At 36.5% G+C, this 27,492-nt stretch overlaps 1 protein-coding gene and 1 pseudogene across 5 annotated transcripts in view; one reads left to right on the top strand and one right to left on the bottom strand.

Moving 5' to 3' along the window:
- MIS18BP1 (MIS18 binding protein 1) overlaps window positions 1-27,492 on the top strand; it is a 46,799-nt gene that overhangs the window by 2,350 nt on the left and 16,957 nt on the right. For 4 of the 5 annotated variants that reach the window (XR_005988559.1, XR_005988560.1, XM_041760042.1 and 1 more), the window contains exons 2-11: window positions 2,685-3,318; window positions 7,822-7,947; window positions 8,168-8,652; window positions 14,775-14,848; window positions 17,360-17,490; window positions 19,714-19,801; window positions 20,854-21,011; window positions 21,621-21,772; window positions 22,436-22,532; window positions 23,693-24,560. Coding sequence is in view for 3 of the 5 variants with exons in the window: in XM_041760042.1 (XP_041615976.1) it covers window positions 2,778-3,318; window positions 7,822-7,947; window positions 8,168-8,652; window positions 14,775-14,848; window positions 17,360-17,490; window positions 19,714-19,801; window positions 20,854-21,011; window positions 21,621-21,772; window positions 22,436-22,532; window positions 23,693-24,560 (2,720 nt within the window). In the remaining 2 variants the exon portion in view is untranslated. The remainder of the gene's footprint in view (window positions 1-2,684; window positions 3,319-7,821; window positions 7,948-8,167; window positions 8,653-14,774; window positions 14,849-17,359; window positions 17,491-19,713; window positions 19,802-20,853; window positions 21,012-21,620; window positions 21,773-22,435; window positions 22,533-23,692; window positions 24,561-27,492) is intronic. The other variant, XM_041760043.1, reaches the window with a different exon arrangement.
- Window positions 1,350-2,285, bottom strand: LOC121493795 (annotated as a pseudogene).

Below are 27,492 nucleotides of genomic sequence, written 5' to 3' on the forward strand. Positions count from 1 at the left end.
GCAAAGCCTCTCTGGTCAGAAAATCCTAGGTAACTTTTTTTTCCTCTACATCCTCACCAACCACACTGAAGCCACAGACAACTATTGCCAACTCTTTTGGCTTCTATTGAGTTACTATTTATCATATAATGGGAAAGAGGGGCTCCTAGGAATCTTCTGTGTCTTTTTTGGAGGTGGGGTTTAGAATTTGAGGTTTTCCAGAATCTTGACCACTCACTCCCATCCTGCTACGTGTTTGAATTGGGAGGGCAGAGGTTGGGCAACATGAAAAAGGACGTGTATGTTTGTTCTTTGAGCCTTTCAGTTGGGCCATAATAACCTGCCTTTAGAAAACAGTAATATATGTCTACTAAGATTGGGCCTGTTTTCAGTTCCACTAGTTTATTTGCATTTTATACTTCCTGTGGAGCATTTCATTAGTTTGTGAGGAATTGAGATTGTGTAAGCTTGTATATACTTAGCCCTTCTTTTGTGTGCAGTTGTCCCCATTCATTTTTTATTTTGAGAGTTTAAAGTGAACCACTAGTAAGCATTTTAACTCGCAACACAGGATTCCTATCACTAGCACATTGCCAAACACATAAATCTATGCATTAGTACATATTTACTAAATTAACACTCTGTGGAAGAATTCAGTTGTTTCATGTCACAGGACCAGATTGCCAAGTTAGCCTTCTTTGTCAGTCCTTGTTAGAAAGGAATATTTCCTTTTTTTCTCTTAATAAAGTATTGGATAAGGTACTATTTGTGTATGAATTCTTAACTTGCATACTTCTCATGGAAGTTATTTAGATAAAGATACTTGATATCTTTGATTTGACTGCATTAGTATTTTCTGTGGTATGCTTTTTGTGTTTATATGATGTCAAAGATTGATTAGAATAGTTATAAATTCAGCAATAAGAGATGCAGTAAGTTGAAACTGGTAAGTTCCAAGCTCCTTAGGTGGAAATGTTTTATTTATTTGCCAAATATTACAAAATGTATGGTTCATCACTTAGAATCTTGATTTATAGGTGTGGGATACAAAATATATTTATAAAAGCAAGTTAAAACAAGTCTAAGACGTGTGCTCAAGTACATGATTTCCTCTAAAAATTCTAAATTGCATTAATTTTTTAAAAATGAATATAATTTACTTTCGATTTGAATGTTTTTCAATTAAAACTGCATGGTTAAAATGTTCAGCGGTATAACAAAATCAGGATTGGCGATTATTTTTTTTTCTTTTTTTTTTAAATAAATTTATTTTTTATTGGTGTTCAATTAGGATTGGCAATTATTTAACTAAAAAATTGAATGAATCTTTCAGCTTTCTTTTTTTTTTCAAGACACTGAATACGTTTTTATTGAGCCTTTTAGTTTACAACATGACGTAAAAGGAAAGTCACTTCACCTTAACTAATATTTTACACAGCTGTAGTAAAATATCTCAGACTTTAAGGAATTATGATGGATTACATATATTAAAAGTTGGGGATTGGGTAAACAATATCTGAGTTCTTGAATTTTCCAGTTGACTCTCCCCTTACAATAGTAACCAGTTCTAGTTACATAAGTTTCTTCAAGGCCATGTTTTATTGTTGCTAATGTCTTTATATCTGAAGCATTGCTATTTCAATCAATATCCACTAATTCCACTTCAAAAATTAGTTTTCCATTTGGTGGAATTTTGGTGTCAGGCTGTCCTTTCTTTCCATTAGCCCATTCTGGTTCAATCTCTAGTCGAGCCTTTTCTCCTTTACTCATAGTTAAGAGTGCTTCATCCCATCCTCTGATAACTTTGCCTATTCCAACCTTAAAACTTAAAGGCTTGGCATTTTTCTTCTTTGAACTGGTTTGAATATTAGTATCATAAACAGTCCCATCCTGTAGTGTTCCTGTATACCAGCAGTGAACAGCATCTCCCTTTTTGGGAAAGTTGGTTTTATCTCCTTTTCTAAGGACAGGTTTTGTATATTTTGGTGGACCCTCATCCAGAGTCTTCACAACACTTGGTTTCTTTGGGTTTATATTCATTAAGCTTCACATTTTTCACCTGCTCAGACACTTATACTTTCAGTGCCTTTGAAACGCTTACTTTCAAAAAGATGGTTGTAGGCTGTAACCAAATGGTCCTTGTTAGCTGTCTTGGCCACATTTTTAATGTTTCCTAATAACTTATGTTCTGCAAGAAACGAATCTGAACCGTGGTCCTCTAGAAACTCGATAATGTCCTTCTTGGGTAGTTGCTAGCTGCGCAGCTGCTCCACGGTCCAGGCCCGCTGTGGAACGGCCGCCGCCATCTTCGCCGCCATCTTCCCCTGCTCGAATCTTTCAGCTTTCATTAGAATGTATCATCATACCTGCTGCCTTAAAATTTAAGTGCCTAAAAGGAAAAGTGATGTTTGTGAATTTAATCTTTTATAGTGTAATATAGTGCCGTATGCAGATGTCCTACAATGCTTTTTGATGCAAATATTAGATTGGAACCTCCAGGACTTGAGGTTCAAGTATGTAAGACCAAACTTCTCATCTAAAATAATAATGAGTGTAAAAAATAAATAAATAAAAATAAAAAAATAAAATAAAATAATAATGAGTGTTTAACAAAAATATAGAGCTTCACATTTGTGTTATGGAAAGCAAATAAACTTTTTTTTGCACCAAAGCATGATAAAGGTTGATTTCACATTGAACTACAGGTTCCTCCGGGCCCCTGCAGAAGTCTACTTTCCTGAAAATTGTGTTTAAGTGAATCGTCTGTTAGAGAAAACTTGTTGCTACTGTTTTTCAAGATGATTGCAACACCTTTGAAACATCCAGGAATTGATTTGTCTTCAGAGACACCTTCTAAAAGAAGGAAAATGCCCATGCATGCAATCTTTTTTGACACCATTCCTGAAGGAACACTTACTCCTGTAAAAGACTTGGCAAAATATCAGAACCCCTCTTTAACATTGAATGACCATAAAAGGACTCATTGCCTAGACATGACAGATTTTAATAATAAAAATAGATTTCATTCCACCATGCTAGCAGGGGCTACCACCTCTAACAGCTCTCTTGATATCAGTGCTATAAAGCCCAACAAGGACAGATTAAAAAATAAAGCAAACTATGAATCACCGGGAAAAATATTTCAAAGAATGAAAGAAAAAGTACTGCGTGACAAGCAAGAACAAGCATCAGGAAACAATAGTTTGTTGGAACCATCAAAAAATAAAAAGAAAATTTTTACTCCTAAAGGAGCTGAGAAAAGAGTATTGCAGCGTACCTATGTCTATGAAGAAAAGGAAAGCAACAAATCATTCCAGTCAGATAACAGTTCACCAAGAGGTTAGTTTTATTATGTGTTGGTTGAAAAGCTATGATATGTTGTGTTTATTGGTCTGATACTGTTTTAGGTACTCAGGATAGAGGAGTGAACAAAGTGGACAAATACCCCAGCCTTTGTGTATTAGCTCACATTCAGGTAGTAGGAGAGACAATTTAAATAACAATGGTACAATATAGGGCAGCCCTGGTGGCTCAGCAGTTTAGCACTGCCATCAGCCCAGGGTGTGACCATGGAGACCCGGGATTGACTCCCACCTCAGGTTCCCTGCATGGAGCCTGCTTCTCCCTCTGCCTGTGTCTCTGCCTCTCTCTCATGAATAAATAAATCTTTAAAAAAAAAAAAAAAAAGGTACAATATAGGAGAAGTGCTATGGAAAGAAGAACGGAATAAGGATAATAGAGTTGGAGTGGGTTGTAATTTTCCATGCGGTGGTCAGAGTATAGTTCAATGAGAAGATGCCATTTGAGTCAAAAAAAATTGAGGGAGGTGATAGATACAGATAGAATATTGGGAAAAGGGCAGCCCTGGTGGCTCAGCGGTTTAGCGCCACCTTCAGCCCAGGGTGTGATCCTGGAGTCCTGGGATCAAGTCCTGTGTCAGGCTCCCTGCATGGAGCCTGCTTCTCCCTCTGCCTGTCTCTGCCTCTCTCTCTGTGTGTCTCTCATGAATAAATAAATAAATCTTAAAAAAAAAATATTGGAAAAATTGGGAAGGATGATCCAGACAAGGTAATAACTAGTACAAATGCTCTGAAATAGCATTCCTCCACAAATTCAAGGACGAGCTATGAGATTAGTATATCATAGAGTGAGTGGAAAGAAGTAGAGAGAAGGAGACAGATACAGTTAAAAAATGTGGAGCTTTTATAGGTGAACATAAGAGTTTGGGGTTTGACAATTTTTTTTTTTAAATTTTTATTTATTTAGATAGTCACAGAGATAGAGAGAGAGGCAGAGACACAGGCAGAGGGAGAAGCAGGCTCCATGCACCGGGAGCCCGACGTGGGACTCGATCCCGGGTCTCCAGGATCGCGCCCCGGGCCAAAAGCAGGCGCCAAACCGCTGCGCCACCCAGGGATCCCTGAGAGTTTGGGGTTTTATGTGAGCAAATTAAGGAGTCATTGGAGGGCTCTGAGCAGAGAAGTGACATGGATCTGACTTATATTTTAAAGTATCACCTGCTGTCAATTTGAAATAGCGCAGTAATCTAAGTGAGGTAAGATATTGGTTTGGTTTAGGTGGTAGCAGTGAAAATAATAAGTGTTTGGATTCTGGGTGTTTTTTGAAGGAAGAGCTCATAGACTGGGTTTGGAATATAAAAGATATAAAGGATGGCTCTAGGGTGTTCTTTTCGTTTGTTTGGTTCTGGGTTTCTTTGAGTAACTGTAAAGATGGAATGATTTAACTGAAATGGGATAGGCAGGGTGGGGAGGTACTTAGTAATTAAGTTTTTTGTATGTTACTTTTGATCTATTAAAAATTGAAGTGTAGATGTGATTGGGCTACTGAGAAAAAATTAGCTGGAATTTAGGGAAGTGGTCCAGGTGAGAAAAATAGATCATCAAGCAGTAAGTGTAGAAAGAGAAAGCATTTAAAGATGAGTCCTGGAGGACCCCAAAATTTAGAAGTTAAGAATAAATGAACCACAAGAAGATGAGGAAGAAAAACCAGGAGTGATACTTTGGAAGCCAAAAGAACAAAATGCTTTAAGGAAAGAGTCCTTCACTGTATCTAATGCTGCTATAAATCAAGTAAGATGAAGGCTGAGATTGGATTTAGCAATGTGGAGGTCATTGGTGGCTTTGATGAAGGGATTTGGTGGAGTGACAGGATAAAAAAGTGATTCAAGACAGTTGAAGAGAAAATATGAAGGAGAGAAATTGATGATGGTAAATATAGACAACTCTTTGAAGAGAGCAAAGAAATATGGGAAGTATAATTTTACATTTAAAAAAATTTTTTTTAATTTTTATTTATTCATGAGAGGCACAGAGAGAGAGAGGCAGAGACACAGGCAGAGGGAGAAGCAGGATCCATGCAGGGAGCCCAACGTGGGACTCGATCCTGGGTCTCCAGGATCAGCCCCGGGGCCTAAGGCAGCGCTAAACCGCTGGGCCACCAGGGCTGCCCAGAAGTATAATTTCAAAGTATTTTATTGTTTTGGGGTGGCTGGCTGGCTCAGTCTGTAGAGTATGCGACTCTTGACCAGGGTGGTTGAGTTCAGGCCCCATGTTGGGCATGGAGCCTACTTTAAAAAAAAAAAAAAGTATATAAATGTGTGTGTGTGTGTGTGTGTGTGTGGCGAAAGGACATTTTTGTATGCTATTGGGAATGATCCAGGTAGGGAAAGAAAATCTAAAATTGGTAGTGTGGTACCACTGAGTAGTTGAGAGGGAACAGAATCTAAAAGTGATGGTTTTGGCCTTAGCTAAGAACATAAACAGATGATAAATCAAACAAGAAGATAGGCAGTGTTATATTAAATAATCTGAAGTGGGCAATAAAGTCATCAGCTGAGAGTGAGCTTGGGAAGCTGGTATTAAAGTTTGAGGAGGTGGAGGTTTAAATAATGCAGGAGGATGGAAGAGTAAACAGTGTAGGCTAGCCTAAATTTGATTTCTTATGTAACATTAAGGACCTACTTGAGACTTGTGAGCATGAACTTAAATAAGGGCAGTCAATATGGTTATTTATGAGTTTTTCTCTAGCCTTATTTAGCTGAATAGGTGCTGCTGAGGAATAAGCAGGGAGTTGTATTTTATCAGAATTATAATTTTTATCAAATAGGATGAAGAGGATAAAGAAGTTGAGGTGTGTGTTTAAGGAAACCATGAAATTTAAGTTAGTTACACAGAAAACACCTGAAGGATGAGGAAGTGTGAAGTAATAGGTGGTGTTAGGATCATCATTGAATTTGAGAGAATGATTAGGAAAGATAGAATGATTAGAATTTGGTACATTTGAAGTTGAAATTTTAATAAGGTGCAGTAATTGATAAACAGATTTTACATGCACTATCATAAAATCCTTTCAGCGGGCACTATGGGTAGATGCTCATTTTAATAGTCAAAGAAATGGGGCTTACAAGAGGTTATGTCTGCATGTCTCAAAGTTAATAAGTGATGTGCTGAGAATTAATACAGGTACCTATTTGAAAGCCCATGTCTTTACTGCACAGTAGACGGTGGATATATTGCATTTCAGACAGTGATATATTTTGACACAAAAAGCAGTTTCTAAGGGAGTTTAGGATGGAGGTAGGGGAGTGCACAAAATCTATGTTTTATACAATAGGAGAAAGGGGAGAAGCAAATGAAATAATGCACATTAAAGCATGTTTTATTTGCCAAGTAGAATTAGGAAGAAATAACTTAGAGAATCTGATGGCTCTTTTCCCCAGAAAATTCACATATATAGAAATACAAATTTTGTGTGTAATTTCAGAGACCTTTTGGAGAATCTGCATGGACTTTGTACTCTAAAATAAGTGACCTAGATTCTACGTTATGTTGTATCTGATTGAATTACTACCTTGTCTTTACTGCACTACCATGCCATTTTTAGTAGAATGAGTTAAAGAAATAGAAACTTATCCTTCTTTTATGATACACGTCATTATAATAAAATTTTTATATTAAGATTCCTAAGGCTAAAACTGTAATTTTTGTCAGTTATACTACTTGAAATTAAATGTATGAAATGGGCAGCCCTGGTGGCGCAGCAGTTTGGCGCCACCTGCAGCCTGGGATGTGATCCTGGAGACCTGCGATCGGGTCCCACGTCGGGCTCCCTGCATGGAGCCTGCTTCTCCCTCTCCCTCTGCCTGTGTCTCTGCCTCTCTCTCTCTCTGTGTCTATGAATAAATAAAATCTTAAAAAGTATGAAATAATTCAGTTTTTCTTCTAATTATGTCTATTACATTCCCCTTTTTGTATGAAAGAAACTCATTTCTACCTTCAAGAAACAAAACTTGAACCAGCTAGGATATAAAGTAGAATAATATGTAAGAAATATTATTAGTCTGTACTTGTCTAATTGATAAGCCTACTCGATTTTTGCCTTTGAAGGTCTATTAAAGAGATGTCCAAGGGGTATAAATTATGGTTGCGGTCTGCTATTGAGTCACAACACTGCAACTTTTAACATATAAGCTACACGTACTCTCCAACTGTTCTTTCACATTTTAGAAATTTACAGCAACCAGAAGCAGAATCAGTATTTTCAGGACTGTGGTACTTTGTATATAATCTTAAGATATACTTTTCTGATTGGTGGCAGCACCAGAATTTTATTCCAGTCTAAGTCCAGTAATAGACTTCTGTCTAGAGCTGACCAATTATAGCATGTAGAATATTTTTTTAAATGCTTCCTTAGGATAATGTAGATATAGAGAATGGGATGAAAGCATGAGAAGATAAGGGGAAACGTATGTTACAGAAGTATACTATATTGATCTGATCAATTTCCTCTTTTCTTTAAAAAAAAAAAAACACTCAACCTCAGTGCAAGAAGTTCCTCTGGAATCATCAAATAGTACTTTCCTTCCAATAAAGAAAAAGATTCAATGTCAGCAGGAAAAGAAAGCACCTCTGCAGGAAAAGAAAGCACCTCTGCATAATTTAACTTATGGTAAAGTGCTTTTTGTTTTGTTGAATATGTAGTTGAATCTTCTAGATAATTGTACTTCCTGTGTAGGCAGTCCTTTTCAGAGAAAAACTGGGAAGAAGGGTGGAGCATTCCTAACCTGAGCACTTCTTTTTAATATAAATAGTTTTATATTATTATTTTTCTCTCTTTTAATTTCATATAATTTTTCTCTAAATTTTGTTTGGTTTTGTATTTTTTGCAGAAGTTCAATTTCTGAACGAAAAACAGGAAAATGGTTCAACTGCAGAATTCTCAAACAAGGCATTACCTAGAGCTCAGTTGGCTAAACAAATTCTTCATTCAGGGGAGAATACGTTTGTAACTACTAAGTCTAAAAAGGACACCTTTGTTTTAGAAGGTGTTGATTCTGTCATTGAAAAATCCCAAAATACTACTGTTGAAACTCTCAATACTAACTGTGTTCCTGTTAAAAATGATGGTCTATTAATGGTTTCTGATAGTAAGGTGACAACGAGAAAGACTTCACAACAGGAAATTAAGGAAGGAAATGAGAACACAATCCCCAGAGAGACTGATCTTCTGGGTTCCTTGAATGATACATGTAAAATTGTGCTTGCAAGTCCAAGATTTCATATAGCAATACCTCGGAAATCAAAAAGAAATGCTTCAAATCATTTTCCTCCAAGTACACTTCAAACTCTTACAAATGGAGTTAAAGAAAATAAGGTAGGACAATGTCAGGCAGATTTACATTTATGTTTTTACCCTCATTCAAGAGCTGAACTCTTATGCTCTCATTAACAATAGCTTCGTTCTTGTGTGTGTTATTATTCAGTGCAGAGGCATTGTGGGCCAGCGAAAAGAACAGTGGGTTGAAAGTAAGAGAATCCAATGTTAAGTCTTAATCTTACTCCATTACTAATTTATATAATCTTCAACAATTTACTCCCTTTAGGGATGAACACGGAGTTCATTTCTGTTCTTAATTTTTTGTTCTGATTCTTGAGTTACTATTAACAGCAATTAAAAGAGAACGGGATTATAGCATCCGAAGACTTGAGAATTTTTCCTGTTGAGTGATCAAGAAAACACTTTAGGCCATCATACTATGTTGCATTAGGATAAATTCTCTGAATGGAGTGGAATAGAATACAAGTTCAAGGAGAAAGATACAGTGTAAATTTTCCAATTGTTAAAAGTTTGTTCATAAATTTTTAAAAGGATGATAGTGATATTTAAATTCCATCTAAATTTGAGGAGTGCCTGGCTGGGTCAGTAAAGCTTACGACTCTTGATCTTGGGGTTGTAAATTCAAGCCCCACATTGGAAATGTGATGTAACAGATATGGGTTTGGGTTTTTTTTAGGATTTACTTATTTTTATTTTAGAGAGACAGAATGCATGAGTGAGGGACAGGGGAGTGGTGCAGAGGGAGAAGGAGAGAATCCTCAAGCCAACTCCTAGCTGAGTGTGGAGCCCAATACAGGGCTTGATCCGAGGGATCCTAGGACCCCAAGATCATGACCTGAGCCTAAATCAAGAGTCAGATGCTCAACCAACTGAGCCACCTAGGGACCCCATAAGAGAGTTTTATATCTCAATGCATTCTTTGGAAATTGCATTATTTGCAAATATTTAGACTTAACAGGATGAAAATTTTTAGATGTTACTTTAAGAATGTGTGAGATAGTTGAGGAAAAAAGTTTGAAGACAACTATAATGGGAGATCCCACAGCACTAATTTTGTCACTGCTCCGATGTTATTTATCCTACTACAAGAAGAACAAGCCCCCCAAGACTGTTATCTCTATACAGTTCTGTACATCCCCTAGTTCTGACCCAATCTGTCTCTCCCCCAGTTCTCCAAACATTCTATTGTATCCTCTTGAACTCACGGTACACTCTCAGCAAAATGTTACATTCTCAGTTTTCTGTGAACATTCCTTAACTTTGCTCTAACCAAAATATGGCTTTTCTTAAGTGGTGACTCTTTATTTTCTCCCATATCCCACATTGTTGGACCTAGAGGTGATATAAAGTATCTCTTTTGTTCCTCGTTACTATTTCAGGTCATTTTCCTTACTTCTCTTTATTTTATTTTTTAAAGATTTTATTTATTCATTCGTGAGAGACACAGAAAGAGAGAGGCAAAGACACAGGCAGAGAGAGAAGCAGGCTCCATGCAGGGAGCCCAATGTGGGACTTGATCCCAGGACTTCAGGATCACACCCTGAGCTGAAAGCAGAAGCTCAACCACTGAGCCACCTGGGCATCCCCCTTCCTTCTCTTTAATATAACCCCCCTTCCAGCTTCTTTGAAGGCAGTGTCTTAGGATTTTATCACTCCCTGTTCCGTCTTGTAGTCACATGTAATACAACCTGCTAGTCATGACCTTCCATTACATGACTTTGCATTACCATTGAAGTGTTTAACACCTGTTACTACTTCTGTCATCAGCTTTGGTGACACTAACATCTATATAGATGATCCATCCAGCCTTCTTGAATTCTTGATTTTAAATGACCTTTTCCTTACCATTACTCTCTACCCTAGTCATAACTCATACCTTGTCTTTGCCTGTACATGCACCAGATTCTTTTAAGCATCCTGCTCTCACCAACTCCTGCCTTTCCAGATCATTCTACCCCTAGCACTCTTCCCTTTCCCCCACAATCAATACTCCACCTTACTAAGGCAACCCTTTAGTCCCCTCAGTGCTCTCCTGTCCTCATCTCCATCTTTATCATACAGATTGCACAGTCTTATCATTATAACCATTCCCTTGATTTAACTCTCAGGTGTCTATAGCTTTTCCCTCTGTTCACTTTCAAAAAAGTTGTGACCCTAGTTAAATTTCACTCATATACCTAAGAAGCAACAGGTAGGGGCACCTGGGTAGCATAGTTGGTTGACCATCCAGCTCTTAGTTTCAGCTCAAGTTGTGATCTCAGGGTTATGAGATTGAGCCCTGAGTCAGGCTCTGTGCTCAGCACAAAGTTCTTAAAATTCTTTCTCCTTCTCCCTCTCTCCAGTCCTTTCTCTCTAAAATATATTTTTTTAAAAGGTAACATGTGACTGGAACCAAAATGCACAGCCACACCAACTGGTCTCATTTTAAGTTTGACAGCAAACAGGGACGCCTGGGCGGCTAAGTGGTTGAGCGTCTGCCTTTGGCTCAGGGCGTGATCCTGGAGTTCGGGATTGAGTCTCACATCCGCCTTCCTGCATGGAGCCTGCTTCTCTCTCTGCCTATGTCTCTGCCTCTCTCTGTGTCTCCCATGAATAAATAAATAAAATCTTTTTTTTTTAAATAAAATCTTTAAAAAAAAATAAATTTGACAGCAAACATTAAGTAGGCTCTCAGTATGGCATATCAGTCCTGCTACACTTCACTTGTCAATCCATCCTATACTCTGACCTTCCCAGAATAGTATGTCATGCTTTTCTCTCTTAAAACCTCCAAATCACATCTCTCTTCTTCCTTATTCTCAGTGTATTAAGAACCTCATATTCCCATTACCAAATCTGCCAATCTACTTGCTGCTCTATCCACATAATTCTGCTTTCCTTTTTCTTATAATGGATGAACAATTTGTGTTCCCTTTTCAAAGCCAATTCATTTCCTCTTACTACCTAAAGGACTTTGTCCCTCTAATTATCCCCGTAATTTTCTCTCATAGTGTATAAATGTGCTGAAACATGGCCTGCATTTTAAAAAATGAAAAAAAAGGTCCACCTTCCTTTTACTCCCTGTCCCATTCCTTCTATCACCCCATTTTTTTTGTTTTCGCTTCCTGCAAAAAACCTTGAAAGAAGTATATGTATTCACAGTTTTTGCTTCTTCTTACTCCCTCTTAAATATGTTCTACTTTGGACATTCATAAATCATTCCATGAAGATTGCCCTTTTCAGGTTCACAGTGATCTCCGTATCACCAAACCCAATAATTAACTATTTCTTACTATTCTGTTGCTTCCAAGGGTTTAACACAGTGAATCAAAATATCCTTCTTAAAACATTGTATTTCTTTTCCTTTTGAATTCCATATCACACTCTTAATTTTCTACTATCTCACTGGCCATTCTTCTCATTCCCCTTTGCTGCTTCCTCTTGTCATAACCTATAATGTTGGAATTCCCCAGCATCAGCCCTTGAAACTGATTCTCTAGTACCCATACACACTCTGTAAAACTGTATTATCCAGTGCTGTAGCTTTGAATTCCATTTCTTTCTTTCTTTTTTTCCATTTCTCTACTGATAGTTCCCAAATATATATCTCCAGTCCAGAACATTCTCCTAAACCTTCTACTCACATAATCAATTCTCTATATGACTTCTCCATTGATATCTAATAGCCATCTCAGGTTTAATATGTCCAAAACTAAACTCTTGATTTCTTCCCCCAAAACTTCTCTCTGTTGGGTCCCCTAATGGTACATAGTAATACCATTTCCCCAGATACTTAGGTTAAAAATTTCATTTGAGACTCTTGTTTTTCTATCATAATCCACATCCAAACCATGAGGAAATCCTGATGGCTCTGCTATCCTGAATCTGTCTACTTTTCACTATTCAACCAGTGCCTACTAGTCCAGAGCACCATAATCTCTTGGATAACTACAATAGCCTAATTATTTCCTTGCTTTCTCTGTTGCCTCTTTCTCCTTCATTTTGTTTTCCAGACAGAACCCAGAATCTTCTTCTTTTCTTTTTTTTTTTATTTAAGATTTTATTTATTTACCATAGAGGAAAAGAGTATATACATGAGCAGGGGGATCCCTGGGTGGCGCAGCGGTTTGGCGCCTGCCTTTGGCCCAGGGCGTGATCCTGGAGACCCGGGATCGAATCCCACATCGGGCTCCCGGTGCATGGAGCCTGCTTCTCCCTCTGCCTATGTCTCTGCCTCTCTCTCTCTCTCTCTGTGACTATCATAAATTTAAAAAAAAAAAAATTATACATGAGCAGAAGGGGCAGAGGAAGAGAGAATCTTAAGCAGACTCCCCATGGAGCAGGCCTTGTGTGGGGCTGGATCCCATTACCCTGAGGTTATGACCTGGGCTGAAATCAAGAGTTTGACATTTAACTAACTGAGCCTCCCAAGTGCCCTGCTAGAATCTTTTATATAGTCTCAATGTCTACCCATCAACTCATTAAGTCATCTGGCTACTCTGCTCAGAATCCTCCAATAACATCTCAAGAGAAAACCCTAAGCCTTTACCGTAGTTTGTTTACAAGACTCTACCTAATTCAGTCCTTGACGTGCCTAACCTCATCTCTTACAACCCTTCCCCACCTTGCTTTCTTGCTTACTACTACTGTGCCTTCTGTGCTATCTATTTAGGTCCTTTGTACCTGTTCCCTCTGCCTGGAAGAATCAACTCCCAGTTAACCCATGTCTTACCCTTACTTTATTTGGTTCTATGTTCCAAGACCTTCCCTGTCATATCTGAGTAAGCATGCCTTATTTTTTATAATTATCACTGCCATACATTATTCGTCCATTTGTTTGATTATAACCACCACCACTCCACTTGCTTCTACACATCTACCCCCCAACCCCTATGAGTGCACGAGAGCATACACACACACACACGTTTGCTCTAATAGGGCAGCCATTTTGTTTCTTGCTGAATCCACTGCCTAAAACAGGGCTTGGCACATAGCAGAGCTCAAAAAATCTGCTATTTGATATTTTATGTAAGCAGGATGGTACAAGATTCCGGAGCCACAATTCCCAGATTTGTAATCAATTTGTGCCCCTAACTAGCTATGTGTGACATGGGCAAATTATTTAACTGGACTTTAAAGTTTCTTTATCTATAAAATGAAGATGGGATATTATCTGCCTCCTAGTGTTACAGGATAACATGAGTCATTTGAATCTTAAGAGGCTTGGAACATTGCTTTGTATTATTATTTTACTCATTTCCATGTGACTGTTCTTTATCTACCTTAGATAGTTCCAAATATGAAAATATTTTTTAAAAAGAAAGGCATTTCATTGTTTGTTCCACTACCTATGATATTAAAGATGAACATGATTAAGGAAAAAATAAAAATAAACATAATTGGGGAGAAGTGCAATAACAAAGAGCACCTTCCATTTTAGCATCTTTTTCTGGCCCAGCATAAAACTACCACTGAAGAATTTCTCCTTATAAAATTATAATTTTTTGTATGTAAAGTAAATGGCTACTCAAATTATTTTATGGCTTTTGCTGAATTTCTCATCAGAAATAGTTCAGTATTAAGTTTTACTCAATAGAATCAATTTCTCAACACATTCATAGAAATTTTCCTCTACAATAGGATTCTGTCCTAAAACATTCTCTGAGCTGTTTAGATGTTTGCTTTGGAATAGGATGCTGTTAAATATGGATTATTAGCAATCACGTTTGTAGTTTAAAAAAAAATTGAATGCAACTTCAAATCAACTTTGCAAAAAAAAAAAGAAAGGAAGAAAAATGCTATGCTAGGGATAAGAATGATGGTGAAGTGTGTACTATACAACTGACTCTTTAAGTTAGGTCTTTAATGATACCCTAGAATTTTAGGTGATTTTTTTTTCTCTCCAATGGCTGAAGTATTTGTTAGAAGAATATTTGAAGTATAACTGATTCTGGATTGGAGAACAAATTGTGCAGTATAACCTCCATTCAATCTCTCTCTTTTCTATTCATTGTATACAAGAGTTTTTTTTACCTAAATGCTATTTAAAATAGAATGTATATATAGAGATGAGCACTAAAGAATCATTTGGATTACTTATATGAGTTTTTTAATATAAATAGATTTTTGTAATTTTTGCTACAAGTAACACAGTAAACACTTCATTTTATGCTGATTAGGTGGTCCAGCTACAGGAATGGATGATTAAAATCATTAATAATAATACTGCTGTATGTGTCGAAGGAAAATTGACGTAAGTATAACATTTCGGCATCCTAATAAAATTTGTAACAAAAACTTGTGCATAAGAGGTAAAAAGAGATGCATCTTATTACAAAACAAAGACTTTGTAACAAGGTTACAAACTTAAGCCAGAAAAGTAAAAGACCTGTGCAGAAGCTGGCCATGTTGCTTGTGACCAGATTTCTTGTTTTCACCTGTTTAAGTTACTTTTAGAATAGTAACAGCTCAGGCACCCCCGGTGGCTCAGCGCTTTAGCGCCATCTTCAGCCTGGGGTATGATCCTTGAGACCCAGGATCGAGTCCCAGGTCGGGCTCCCTGCATGGAGCCTGCTTCTCCCTCTGCCTTTGTCTCTGCCTCCCACCCACCCCCTCTCTCTCTCTCTGTTTCTCATGAACAAATAAATAATTTTTTTTTTAAAGAGTAACAGCTCAAATTTGTATATAGAGTGCTTTATTTTTTGCAGAGGTACTAATAAGTGGACTGGTATTCTCTGCTTAATTATATATGGTTAGTTAATATTTACTACATGCATTTCAGTCCAGATTCTCACATCTAAACTGGGACAACCAGATCTAAATTACTGATCCAGAAAAGGAATCAGAATTATTTAAAACTTTGCCATACAGCTACATGTTAAGTAATCCTTGGCACTCTCTGGTTCTCCCTAAAGTGAAAGCATCATCAGGTAAGTGGGCTTTGCCTAATTCTGCTATTCTGTTTGCACCATTTTCTCTTTTTCAAAACCAGTTTCTTAGTGGTTAAAAAAAATGTTATAAAAGGTTGTAATAATATAGGATATCACTGTTCAGCGTACTTACCCAGAAGTTTATAAGTTGACTATTTAAAATCAGTCTTGGGATCCCTGGGTGGCTCAGCGGTTTAGTGCCTGCCTTCAGCCCGGGGCGTGATCCTGGAGTCCCGGGATTGAGTCCCACATCAGGCTCCCTACATGGAGCCTGCTTCTCCCTCTGCCTGTGTCTCTGCCTCTCTCTCTCTCTGTGTCTCTCATGAATAAATAAATAGAATCTTTAAAAAAATAAAATTAAAATTAAAAAATAAATGAATAAAATCTGTTTTGCCCACTGAATATCTTATTGTCTTGTGTGCATTTCCTTAATATGAGAGAGGCAGTTTGTGTTGCCTTTGTTGTAATACCATTGCTCTGCCTTACCAATTATATGGTGTGGGCAAGCTATTACTTTTTCACTCTTAGTTTCTTCATCTGCACGATGGTAATAATGATATTACCTATTACTTGGGTTATTTTGAATATTAAAGTAGTTGATATTTTTAAGACTTCAGAACAGTGCTTTTGGAGTGCTATTTAAATATTAAATAAGGGATCCCTGGGTGGCGCAGCGGTTTGGCGCCTGCCTTTGGCCCGGGGCGCGATCCTGGAGACCCGGGATCGAATCCCACGTCGGGCTCCCGGTGCATGGAGCCTGCTTCTCCCTCTGCCTGTGTCTCTGCCTCTCTCTATCTCTCTGTGACTATCATAAATAAATAAAAAAAAATTAAAAAAAAAATTTAAAAAAAAAAATTAAAAAAAAAAATAAATAAATATTAAATAAAAAAAAAGCACAGATGACTGTCTTAAAGTATGTATGAGTTTAATCCCATTTGACCAAACAGTCATATTATGCTTATATTTAGTGTGTTTGTTACTAATTGATGAATTGGGAATGTTCAACATTTAATATATCTTTATTTTTTTTCCTTAAGATTATTTATTTATTTATTTATTTGAGAGAAAGCAAGTGAGCATGAGAGAAAGAAAACATGAGCTGGGGCAGGGAGAGGTGGGCAGAGGGAGAAGTAAACTCCTCCCTGAGCAGGGATCCCAATGTGGGGCTTGATGCCAGAACCTTGGGATCATGACCTGAGCCAAAGGCAGATGCTTAACCAACTGAGACACCCAGGTGCCCTCTTCTGTTTATGTTCTTAGCTTCATTTAAGAAAATATGAAGAGTGGATCTATGGGTTAATGATTTGATCTTGCAGTTTGTCTTTTTCCCAATTAGAATCTCTTTGGTACTTTTCAAAGAGGAAGGTAAAAGTATTTGGGTGTCTAGTGAGGGTTAAAAAAAAAACACAGATTGAGGGATCCAAACTATGTAACTGGATGAAAGCTAACACAGTCATAGGTATAGACTATGAGGAGGTGGACGGCAAAATCATTCTTTGGAATGGCATCAGATAAGATGAAGTTGCAAGCATTGTCAGCACCAGTTATTTAGATAAGCCCCTAGCTTCCCTGCTGATAAATTTTATATTAGTGGTTTGGTTTGGCCACCGTACAGTTTCTTGGTACATACTCTAATGGATCACATAAGCCAGGCAGTTGAGTTCTGATGCAATGTTTGGCCCTCAGATGTTTTCTGATTAGATGAATAGTATTACTAATGTAGCTGGAATGTGAATTTATTACTTTCTGTTATAAGTTTGTATACTCACATATGTCCATTGTGATTACTGGTAAAATGTGAATATTTTGGCCTTAACTAAGCTATTTTCTCCTAGAGACATCACTAACGTATATTGGCACAGTAATGTCATTATAGAACGGATTGCACACAACACACTTAGGACTTTATCAGGCAATATTTATATATTAAAAGGAATGATAGACCGGATTTCCATGAAAGAAGCAGGTAATAACTCTGATTATTAGAAATTAAGTAAAGCAATTAACCATATTTCTAACGGTGATGTATATTTTTTACTATTAATTAGGTGTTTAAAAAATATGAATTAAAACAATTGACCACGTTATGTAAAACTATTTTATATGTGTTGATTATTTTTTTGTGTTATTTTTCTCTGATTTAATCACTCTTATTGACAGTTTAAATAAGTCCAGTGGTTTTTTAAATTATTCAAGTGAAATGTTGTTATATGAGGAATTGCTTTATAGGGCTATAATTTCTCTCATTTGTTGAACGTGCCCAACATAACCCCAGTCCTGTTATAATCTAATTTTCTGCCTATGCCTTGTACACAAGAATGTGACTGAAGAAAAACACACCTGAGTATTCTACTTTAAGTTTGTGATTACCAGCAACAAGTTGTGGTCTCTTAGTGCCACTTGGTATCCTACCATGTTTCCCTATTGCATTCACTCTCCCATCCTCCTTGATGACTATTTTATTTTTACAGACTTTCAATACCTCCTTTTTTCCTCTCAGAGGAGAGGTGCTAGGGAGAAGGAGGGGAGCACCTGAGCGATAGAAATAATCAGATGAGAACCTCACTGTCACATCTGACGTGCTTGCATTTGTACCTGCTTTTGTTATGAATGAACTGTCCATGTTCCTGTCTATGTCAACCTCTCCATTTGTACTCTCCTTCCTATTTTCCCTCTTTCACTTAAGGATCTCACTCCATTAATTCTTCCTTATCCTGTCAAGACAAAAACAAAAACCCTTTTAACCTCATTTATTTCAGCCAGTATCTACAACAAAAATAGCTCAGAAGATTCTAATTCCTTGAATTCTTTTCCCATTTTTAAAAGATCCTCTTTAATCATGCCTTAAACTCCAGTTCTTTACCAAACGGCCATTATCGGGGCTACCAGTGTCCTCCACATCGCTAAACCTAGTATATGCTTATCACAGTTAGTCATACTTACCTCCTTAAAATACTTGTTTATTTGCCTTCTGGAATACCTTATTCAGATTTTCATGCTGCCTGATTCCCTACTCCTTCTTAGTTTATTTGCTTATTTTGCTCTTTCTTCTTTGCCTTTAAATAATGGGGTAGACTATGGCTCTTTGTATACACTCAATGCTGTGCTGATTTCTTTTAGGCTTTAAATCTCATCTGTATGGTGACAAATGCCAAATTTATATCTCTTACCAAAAAAACTCCACAAGCCATTCAACTCATTTTCCATCTGCCAATTTGACATCTCCACTAGGATGCCTGCAGGCATCTCAGACTTCACATGTTTAAAACCTGGTCTTTACCCTGAAATCTGTATAGGTAACAGTCTTCCCCCTCTTCTCTTGTTTCCAGTGGCTAGCCAGAAGCCTTGGAGACCTCTTGAATCTACAGTCTCTCTCTCACACCCACATCTACCCTTTTGACATTATCTCCATAATTTCTCTGGAAGCCAGGCCTCTGCTGACCTCTGTGGTCCAGACCTCCTTATCTTTTGTCTGAATCATTGCAGAATCCTAACTGGTATCATTATTTTATCACTTGTATTTCCATAAACTTCTCAAAATAGCAGCTAATACAGTCTTGTTAAAGTAAGTCAAAACCTGTGGCTCCCCTGCTATCTCTCTGTAGCTTCCCATGTCATCCAAAGTAAAAGACTAGGTCCATAAAATGACCCCAAAGCCTTATCATCTTCCATGTTCCTCATACTAATTTTTCAAACAAGCCAAGCACACTCTTACTTCATACCTTTGACTTTGTTCCTTCTGCTTCTGGTATTTTAATCCCATATTGCCACATGATTCACTCCCTGATGTCCTTCAAAGCTTACTCAGATGATACTGTTTCAGTGAGAACCTCTCTGTCTTTATAAAAATGCTACCTGTTCCCTTTCTCCTCCCCCAGTAAAAATACACTACTATCCTGTTGCCGTTTGACAGCATAATTTTTCTCCATAGCATTGATGACCAACTAACAAACAGGATGTTTTTACTAATTGGTTTGCTTTCTGTTTCACACTAAAAGGCAAGTTCTATGAAGGCAAGAAGTTTTGTTTTATTTTGTTTTGTTAACTGCTGAATCCTTAGTATCTGTGGCAGTGCCTGAGCACAAAGTAAGCAATAAGTATATATTTTTTCAGTGATCTAATGAACCAATGACATGTCTTTAAAATTATCAGCTTTTAGATAATTTTTTGTTTGTTTATTGTTAAATAGGATATCCATATTATCTCATAAGGAAGTTTATGTTTGGCTTTCCAGAAAAATGGAAAGAGCATATTGATAATTTTCTAGAACAATTAAGGTAAAGTACTTCTTAACTTTTTTAAAAAGCAATTTTATTGAGGTATTGTTTACATATGATAAGATGTACCCATTTTAGGTATAAAATTTGAGGAGCTTTTATAAATGTATCTGTTCATTTTGGTTTTAATTTCTTTTGTGGGGGGAATGCTAGTTTCTAAGTTCTCTGATCTTGGATTTTTATAAAGCAGTAATACTTTACTAGAATTTCTGTCGTGTGGAATAAATCTAAAAGGAAAAAAACACTGTTGACATTTTACAGATCATCCACATTCACCCACCCTTTAAGAGGCTGTTAAACATGAATATAAAGTTCTTGGTCCTTTTTTTTTTCATTCATTCCTTCAGTAGTTACTGTCAGTTACTTGGCAGACACTGTGTTGCCACAGGAAAAGCAAAGAAAATTTGGTTAACTCTTGAGTTAAAGGAACTCATAAGAGATAAAGTGATCTAAATTAACTAATGACAATACAATTGTAATAACTTATAATGCAAGGGTGAGCAGTTTTTTCCTGTAAAGAGCCAGATAGGAAGTATTTTTATGGGCATGCTACCTCTATCAACTATTCAGCTCTGCCTTTGTAATGGAAGAACAACCAGAGACAGTTCTTTTTATTTTATTTTATTTTTTTTGGTATTTTTTTTATTGGAGTTCAGTTTGCCAACATGTAGCATAACAGCCAGTGCTCATCCCGTCAAGTCAGAGACAGTTCTTAAATGAATGAATATGGTGGTATTTCAGTAAAACTTATTTCCAAAAATAGGCAACTGGCAGGATTTGTCCTATAATTTTCTTAGAATATTAGCTTAGGTAGAAAATAGAAGCATAGAGTAGTAAACACAGGTTTTATTTGATTGTTTTGACTTAAGGTGTTACCCTTCAGTTCTTTGTGGGGGATAGGGTAGAAGCCATAAAGGCTTAAATAATGTAAGAGTAAAGGTAATCTTTGCGGAGGGGAGAAAAGCTTTATCAGAGGGACTTTATTTGTATGTTTAGTGTTTTTGTTTTTTGAGAAAAAAATACTAGAGGAAGAATACTACACTTGTTTTTAGGGCTTGTGAAAAGAAAAAGCAAAAGGCCAGACAAAAACAGAAATCTGGAAGATTTGACCCTGACGTACAAAAATCATCCAAAAGCAATGCAAGAGAAAACCAAACGGATGTTCTCCAAAGAGCCAGAACTACTTATGACGTTGATTGTTGTCATTTGGGTATGTTTGCTTTTTTCCTCCTGGTATAGTGGTAGATTCGTACGTGAGCTCCACATTTATCTGTTTATAGTTTATTCTGTATTGAGTTTTTGACTTACCACTGCCCTAAAATTCTTATTTTTTAATACTTGAAAAAGTGCAGTACAGTCTGCTCTTAGCATTCAGCTTACTTCTTTAAATATTACCTTTTAGGTAATTAGAGTACCAAGAACACTGATAAACATGTCAGTGAAAAAATGATTGTTATTTCAGTTTCCTAGATTTAAGGTATTTAGGCTACCAACGTAGCTTAGACCTGTATTATAGATACCTATATTTTTATACTAAATTACATTTTTGTTAATAGACAAACCAGTTTGCTTTCATGGAGGGAATGGCATGTTTTTTGAATGATCATTGCTATAAAGATAGCTGGCAGAACTGTTGTGTCAACTCTGTCAAAACTATAATCTGCCTCACATCCCACTCTCCCCTCTGCTGGAAAAAAATATGAACATTAACTTACTGCTCTTTCTAGATAACATGTTTTGAAAATGAATTCATTAACGTGGAAAGGCAGCTTATCTTCTGTATAATAATTTGTTGAAATCTTCTTCTTTGTACTCATAGAACTGAAAAATGGTAAGCACAGTAGGTTGCCAAGAACCATAAAATTAAACGTGTGCCATGGTAATTGCCAAAATAAGCTACCAGGAAGGCTTCCAGATGATCAAATAGATAATACTTTCCAAAATGGAGAAAGAAATGACTTACCTAATCAGGTAAGCTTTTACTGTACATTGTGGTATGTAGAGTGGTAGTATAATGCTACTAAAAATGTTTGGGACCAAGTCAGAAATCATGAATTCTTTTTGGTAAATATCAGCCTTTTGTTAGTCTTGGCAATGTCTTGATACTTATTTTCTCAGTGTCTCATTGGAAGAGTGCAGTCAAGGGTGCCTGAGTGGCTCAACAGTTGAGCATCTACCTTCAGCTCAGGGCATGATCCCGGGTTCTGGGATCAAGTCATACATCAGGCTCCCCAAAGGGAGCCTGCTTCTCCCTCTGCCTATGTCTCTGCCTCTCTCTGTGTCTCTCATGAATAAATAGATAACATTCTTTTAAAAAGGAAGAGTGCAGTCAATAATAACAGAAAGTTTAGCTTTTAGAGTAAGGCTTAAGTTAGATAAAGAGTGTGTAGATATATACACTTGACATATCACAGGTATTAAATCAATAAAGGAAATCTCTAAGATAGTAGATACCCACATGGTGCTTCCAAAGCTGAAGCTCTGGCAAATGAGTTTCTGAATCCCTCCATGAATAAAGTATGAACTAAAAGTACCTATAGATATTTATATGCTTAATATATACTGTGAAAATACATGAGGTAATGTTTATAGGTAGTCGTTATTAAAGTAAAAAGCTATCTTTTTGTTTTGAAGGAATTAATTGGAAAGAAAGAATATGAAAACTTGTTTTCAGAGAAACTTGAATATTGTGAAAGAACAAATGAAAGGATAATTACAAGTCAGAAGCAAGGTGATATATCTTTATTGGTTTTGTAAGAAACAGCTCTTATTTGAAATGTTTTTAATAAAAGTGATTAAATTTCCAAATCTAAAATGGCAACCAAGAATTTCAATGATTATAAATGTCGGGGTTTTTTTCTTTTTTGTTTTTTTTCTTTTTAAGAATACCTTTTTTTCTTTAATTGAAGCATAATTAACATACAGTGTTATTACTTTCAGGTTTTTGTATATAACATGATTTGTATAATAAGCATTACTTTACATATCATATTTACTTGTAGGTTTGCCTGCCTTATCTAGGTACTAAATAATTTTTATATTTTTAACCTTTTTTTTTTTTTTAAAGTAAACTATATACCCAACATGGGGCTCAAACTGACAACCCCAAGAACAGGAATCACATGTTCTATCAACTGAGCCAGCCAGGCACCCCTAATTTTTTTTAAATCACAAAACTATACATCATTTTAAATACGCTTTTTCAAATACTTAAGGTGATACATCTTTACTGGATTTATAATTTGCTGTACATGTGAAAGGTTCTGTACTAACTCCAACAACTACAACAAAAATCCAAAAAAATGAAGACAAAATTCTTACACTTAAGGATTTTTTTCCTCTATTCAAAGATAAGACAAGTCTGTATTTATAATGAAGGGCACATTGTCAAACATGGCATTATTTAAAAGTATTCTTGAAATTTGAAGGAGAACTTTCATTTAGTTGAGGGAATCAGGACAAAGTTTGTGGACTACGCTGATTAGAAAATGGAATTGAAACAGGTAGTGATTTAGTTTGAATGAAGAAAACTTTCCAAGTAGAATGATATTAGTAAAAATTGAGAATCAAGAAAATTGGAGAAATAGTGGTCTAGTAGATATAGAATACTGTTCAGATTTGACTACTGTGAGAGATTAGAACTATGTTTAAGGCCAGACAGGGTTTATGTGTACACTAAGTAGACCATAAGAATACTTAGTCTGGTTGGCATAAAAAATTATGTTTACAATTGAACAGACTGGTGCTTCAGGAAGACTAATAATGACAGTAGTGTTTACAAAGGAGTTTATGGGGGGAAACCAATATATTTTATTTTAGAAAAAAATTTCTGTGCTCTATTTTATTGTAGCTAATTTGAGATTTTGATCTTTGGTTTTGTCTTATGAAAAGAAAGAACTGAAGAGTCGAATGTATCCATTGACATTCTAACCTCAAGGCAACTGTTTTTCTCAGATGAAGAAAGGAAATGTCGGACTCTTAATCAGAAGGAAGTTTGTGTTTTAGTGACACCTCTTAAATCTAAAAAAATAATAGAACAAAAATGCATGCAGTATGATCTGTCCTGTGATACCATTAAAGCAGTAACAGATTTTGCAGTGCCAAAGCATCAAAAAGAAAGCAAATCACATTTAAATGGAACTACAAATTTGATCAGTAAGCCCACAAAGACCTTTAAAAATGCATTTGAGTATAGTGTGGATCATAAAAGTAAAAACAAGGAAGATTGCAATGAATGTGATTTACTCACTGTCAACCAGAAAATGAAAATACCTAGTCCTAAAAAGAAACAAACAGTCACCTCTGACTCTAAGAAAAATACAAGGTTGTTACCAAAATTGAAGAAAATAAAAAATACAACTGTGTCATTTCACAAGCATCAGTCCTCATCAGATTTGCCTAGTGAAGAAAGTGAAACAGAAAAGGGATTTAGAAAGAAATCTGGAATTGCTAAGACAACCAGAGCAAGAAATACCAAAGAAACAGTGGTTCACCTGAGGAAAAGCACAAGAGCTGCCACAAGGAAAATCTCAGTGATTTCTGAATCTGAAACTGAAGAAAGTGAAAGTGAATTTTATATCAAACAAAAGAAAGCTAGATGTTCTGTTAAAGACAGTCTTCAGAAATCTGGTATTAGGAATGAGTCTCCAATTATTGAGGCAAGAGTAACTGATGAGATGAATAGGCATTCCTTTGAATGCTTTTCTGGTCTAATTCAGGATGAAGAATGGAATGAGAAAGAATTACAGAAACTTCATTGGTAAGTAGTAAGATTGGTAAGTAGTAGACCACTCCGAAATATCAAGAGTCGTCACCAAACAGTTGAAAACCTAAAAATACCAATGAAGAGCTGATTTAGTGACCTCTAATCATTAATATGGAAGATAACCCAAAACTTTTGGAGAAAAATAACAATCTATACAAAGAATGAGGGAGAATACAGATAACTTCTAAGTAGTTTGTGTACTTTGTGGCCATCTCTACAGCTTTGCATATGAGTAAAAGGAAAGTACTTTGTGTACTTTGTGTACTTTGTGGCCGTCTCTACAGCTTGCATATGAGTAAAAGGAAAAGTTAATCTTCCTTTCTTCCCATTTAATGTTATAAGAGAGCTACCCTCCCCCTCAAGAAAAGGGTGAGGGGATGGATGTGATATTTAACTGGATTTTGGTTGTCATTTCATATTGTACATGTATATCAAGTGATCCCATGTATGGTTTATATAATTTTATTGGACAATTATACCTCAATTAAGGTGGAGAAAAAAATTTTAATATAGACAAATGCTGCTGTCTATATTATGATCATGATGTCTCAGATCATCATATTTTAAGAAATATTTTATAGTTAAATTTACTATTATGAAACCTTAAAACTGAATTCATACCTGCAGATTACTTAATACGGCCTTTCTCCCTACATTTCTAGACTAGAAATAGCTTCAAAAATTAGGTGATACATCCAAGGTTTCATGGTTAGTGCTGCTGATAAACCAAGTATGACAAGAATTGGATTTGCCTGCATAGACTGGACAAGTAATTTGAATAGTGCAGTAGCATTGGAAGCTAGAGCATAGTGAGCAATGAGAGTGAATGAAACAGTAAAGACCTAGATGGACAGCACAAGAAATTGGCAGTGATAGGGAACAAAAAAGTGGATAGGTAATAGAAAAGTGTGAAGGTAAGGGAAGATGTATGTTTGATTGCTTACTTGTTTATAAGAGGACTCTAGTCAGAGTATGGTGGTGTGCTGATGGAAATGATCTCATGGAAAGAAAAGATGTGATTGATAAGAAAGAAGATAGAAACCACGTTCAGTGATTCATTTGCTTGGGTACTCCCTAACTTTATAACACTTGGAATTCATTTTCAGATCTACCTTCTTGAAACACTCTTCTTGAAATTTCTGTGCCACTCTGTTCTTGTTCATTTTCCTAAATGTTCTTTCTCTGTCTTATTTTTAAGACAGAGAATTTTCCTTTTCCAAAGTTCTTGGTTTTGGGTGCTTTCTTGCTATGATAATGTAGTCCTCACTGATGTATTCCTTCCAAGATCTAACTTCACTCTTTGAACAGGGATTTCCAAATCTATATTTCTAGTCTTGAATTTTTGTATTTAGATTTGTATTTCCCATGGGAATAAATGGGTGGGTCATTCAGGTATGCATCATGATCTCAGAGTCCTGGGATAAAGCCCCCAGGTCAGTCTCCCCACTCAGTAGGAGCCTGTTTCTCCCTCTCCCTCTGCCCTCCACCCAGTGCTTTCTCTCTGTCATAAATAAAATCTTTTAAAAAAAAAATTGTATTTCTCTTTGCCTGTTGGACATTTCTTCATGATCTCACTTACAGAGATTCTAACTTAATATGTCAAAAACTAAACTTATTTTCCCCTGCCAATCTGCTTGGCCTGACATTTCTGATTCTGAAAGTGTAATTTCTTTCAGTTAACTAGGTTTAAATCTTAGCATTACTGATTTTGGTTTTAAATCAAAGTAATTCCCAAGGAGCTCTAGATTTTTCCACAAGATCATTCCATCTGTACCCTTTCTCTTCACATTATTCTTTTTCAGACTTCTGATACCTACCTGAACTTTGGAAGTAGCCTTTTATTTTTACTTCGTTGTTATCATCTGTGTAATCTGTTTTATATATATCCAGATTAGTTTTAATGTATAGTTGTGCTTCTGACATCAAAAGCATTTACTGCATCCTTACTAATCTTGAAATTATATAGAGGTCCTTCTGCCTTGCATTGACAGTATACAATACTTTAACCTTAGTATCCTTTCCAGCTGTATATCCCCTCATTTTGTTATAGTAAATATTCTCAACCTTTACTGTATATCCTTATTGTCTATGATTATTTTAATGCCTGAACTTAAGATTCTAGTTTCCCAGTAAGACAAGGAAAGCACATTCTAGTCTTTTTTTCCTGTGCAGCTATGAAACCTGGACAGGATGCATGGAGAGCTTTCTGTTGATTCAGGAAGGTAAATAGTTACAGGCTGATTGGAAAAGACCAGAATTTTAAGTACCACTGAAGTGGGGGCATATTTCTAGTTTTCCCTTTGGTGTTCCTTAACCTAGATTAAGGTCACTTAAAACCTAGAAGTGGGCACTGGGGGAGGACTAAGTTCAGAGAAAAGCCCTCCACTTCTGATTTGAGGGGAAGGAAGGGGACTATAAAACTTAAAACAGAAGTCCCTGAGTTCTCTTTTTCTTTGCTCCTTCCTCTTACACCACAGTCTTCATGTAAACCTGCAAGGGTGAAAATCACAGCAGATATGGGGCGCACGTGTACTTAAAACTCTGAAAATAGGGAACCTTCTTCTAATTACATATAGGGCAGCTGGGGTGCCTGGGTGTCTCAGTTGGTTAAGCATCTCCCTTCAGTTCAGGTCATGATCCCAGATCCTGGGATCAAGCCCCAACTTGGACTCCATGCTCCATAAAGAGTCTGCTTCTCCCTCTCCCTCTACCCCTTCTCCCCGCTCCCACGCATACACACTCTGTTTCTCTCAAATAAAATCTTTTTCTATAAAATGGGGGTAGGGCAACCTATGTTGCATTTTTCTCTTTCTGTCCTTTCTGTCCTCTTTCCGCTTAGTACTGCAGAAAGATGCAGCTGTATGAAGTGTATGCAGAGCTGGGTAACTAAAGACCTAGATTTCTGCCAGAGAACCAAAAAACAGGA

Source organism: Vulpes lagopus, chromosome 6 (assembly GCF_018345385.1).
Source record: "Vulpes lagopus strain Blue_001 chromosome 6, ASM1834538v1, whole genome shotgun sequence".
Classification (NCBI taxonomy): Eukaryota; Metazoa; Chordata; class Mammalia; order Carnivora; family Canidae; genus Vulpes; species Vulpes lagopus.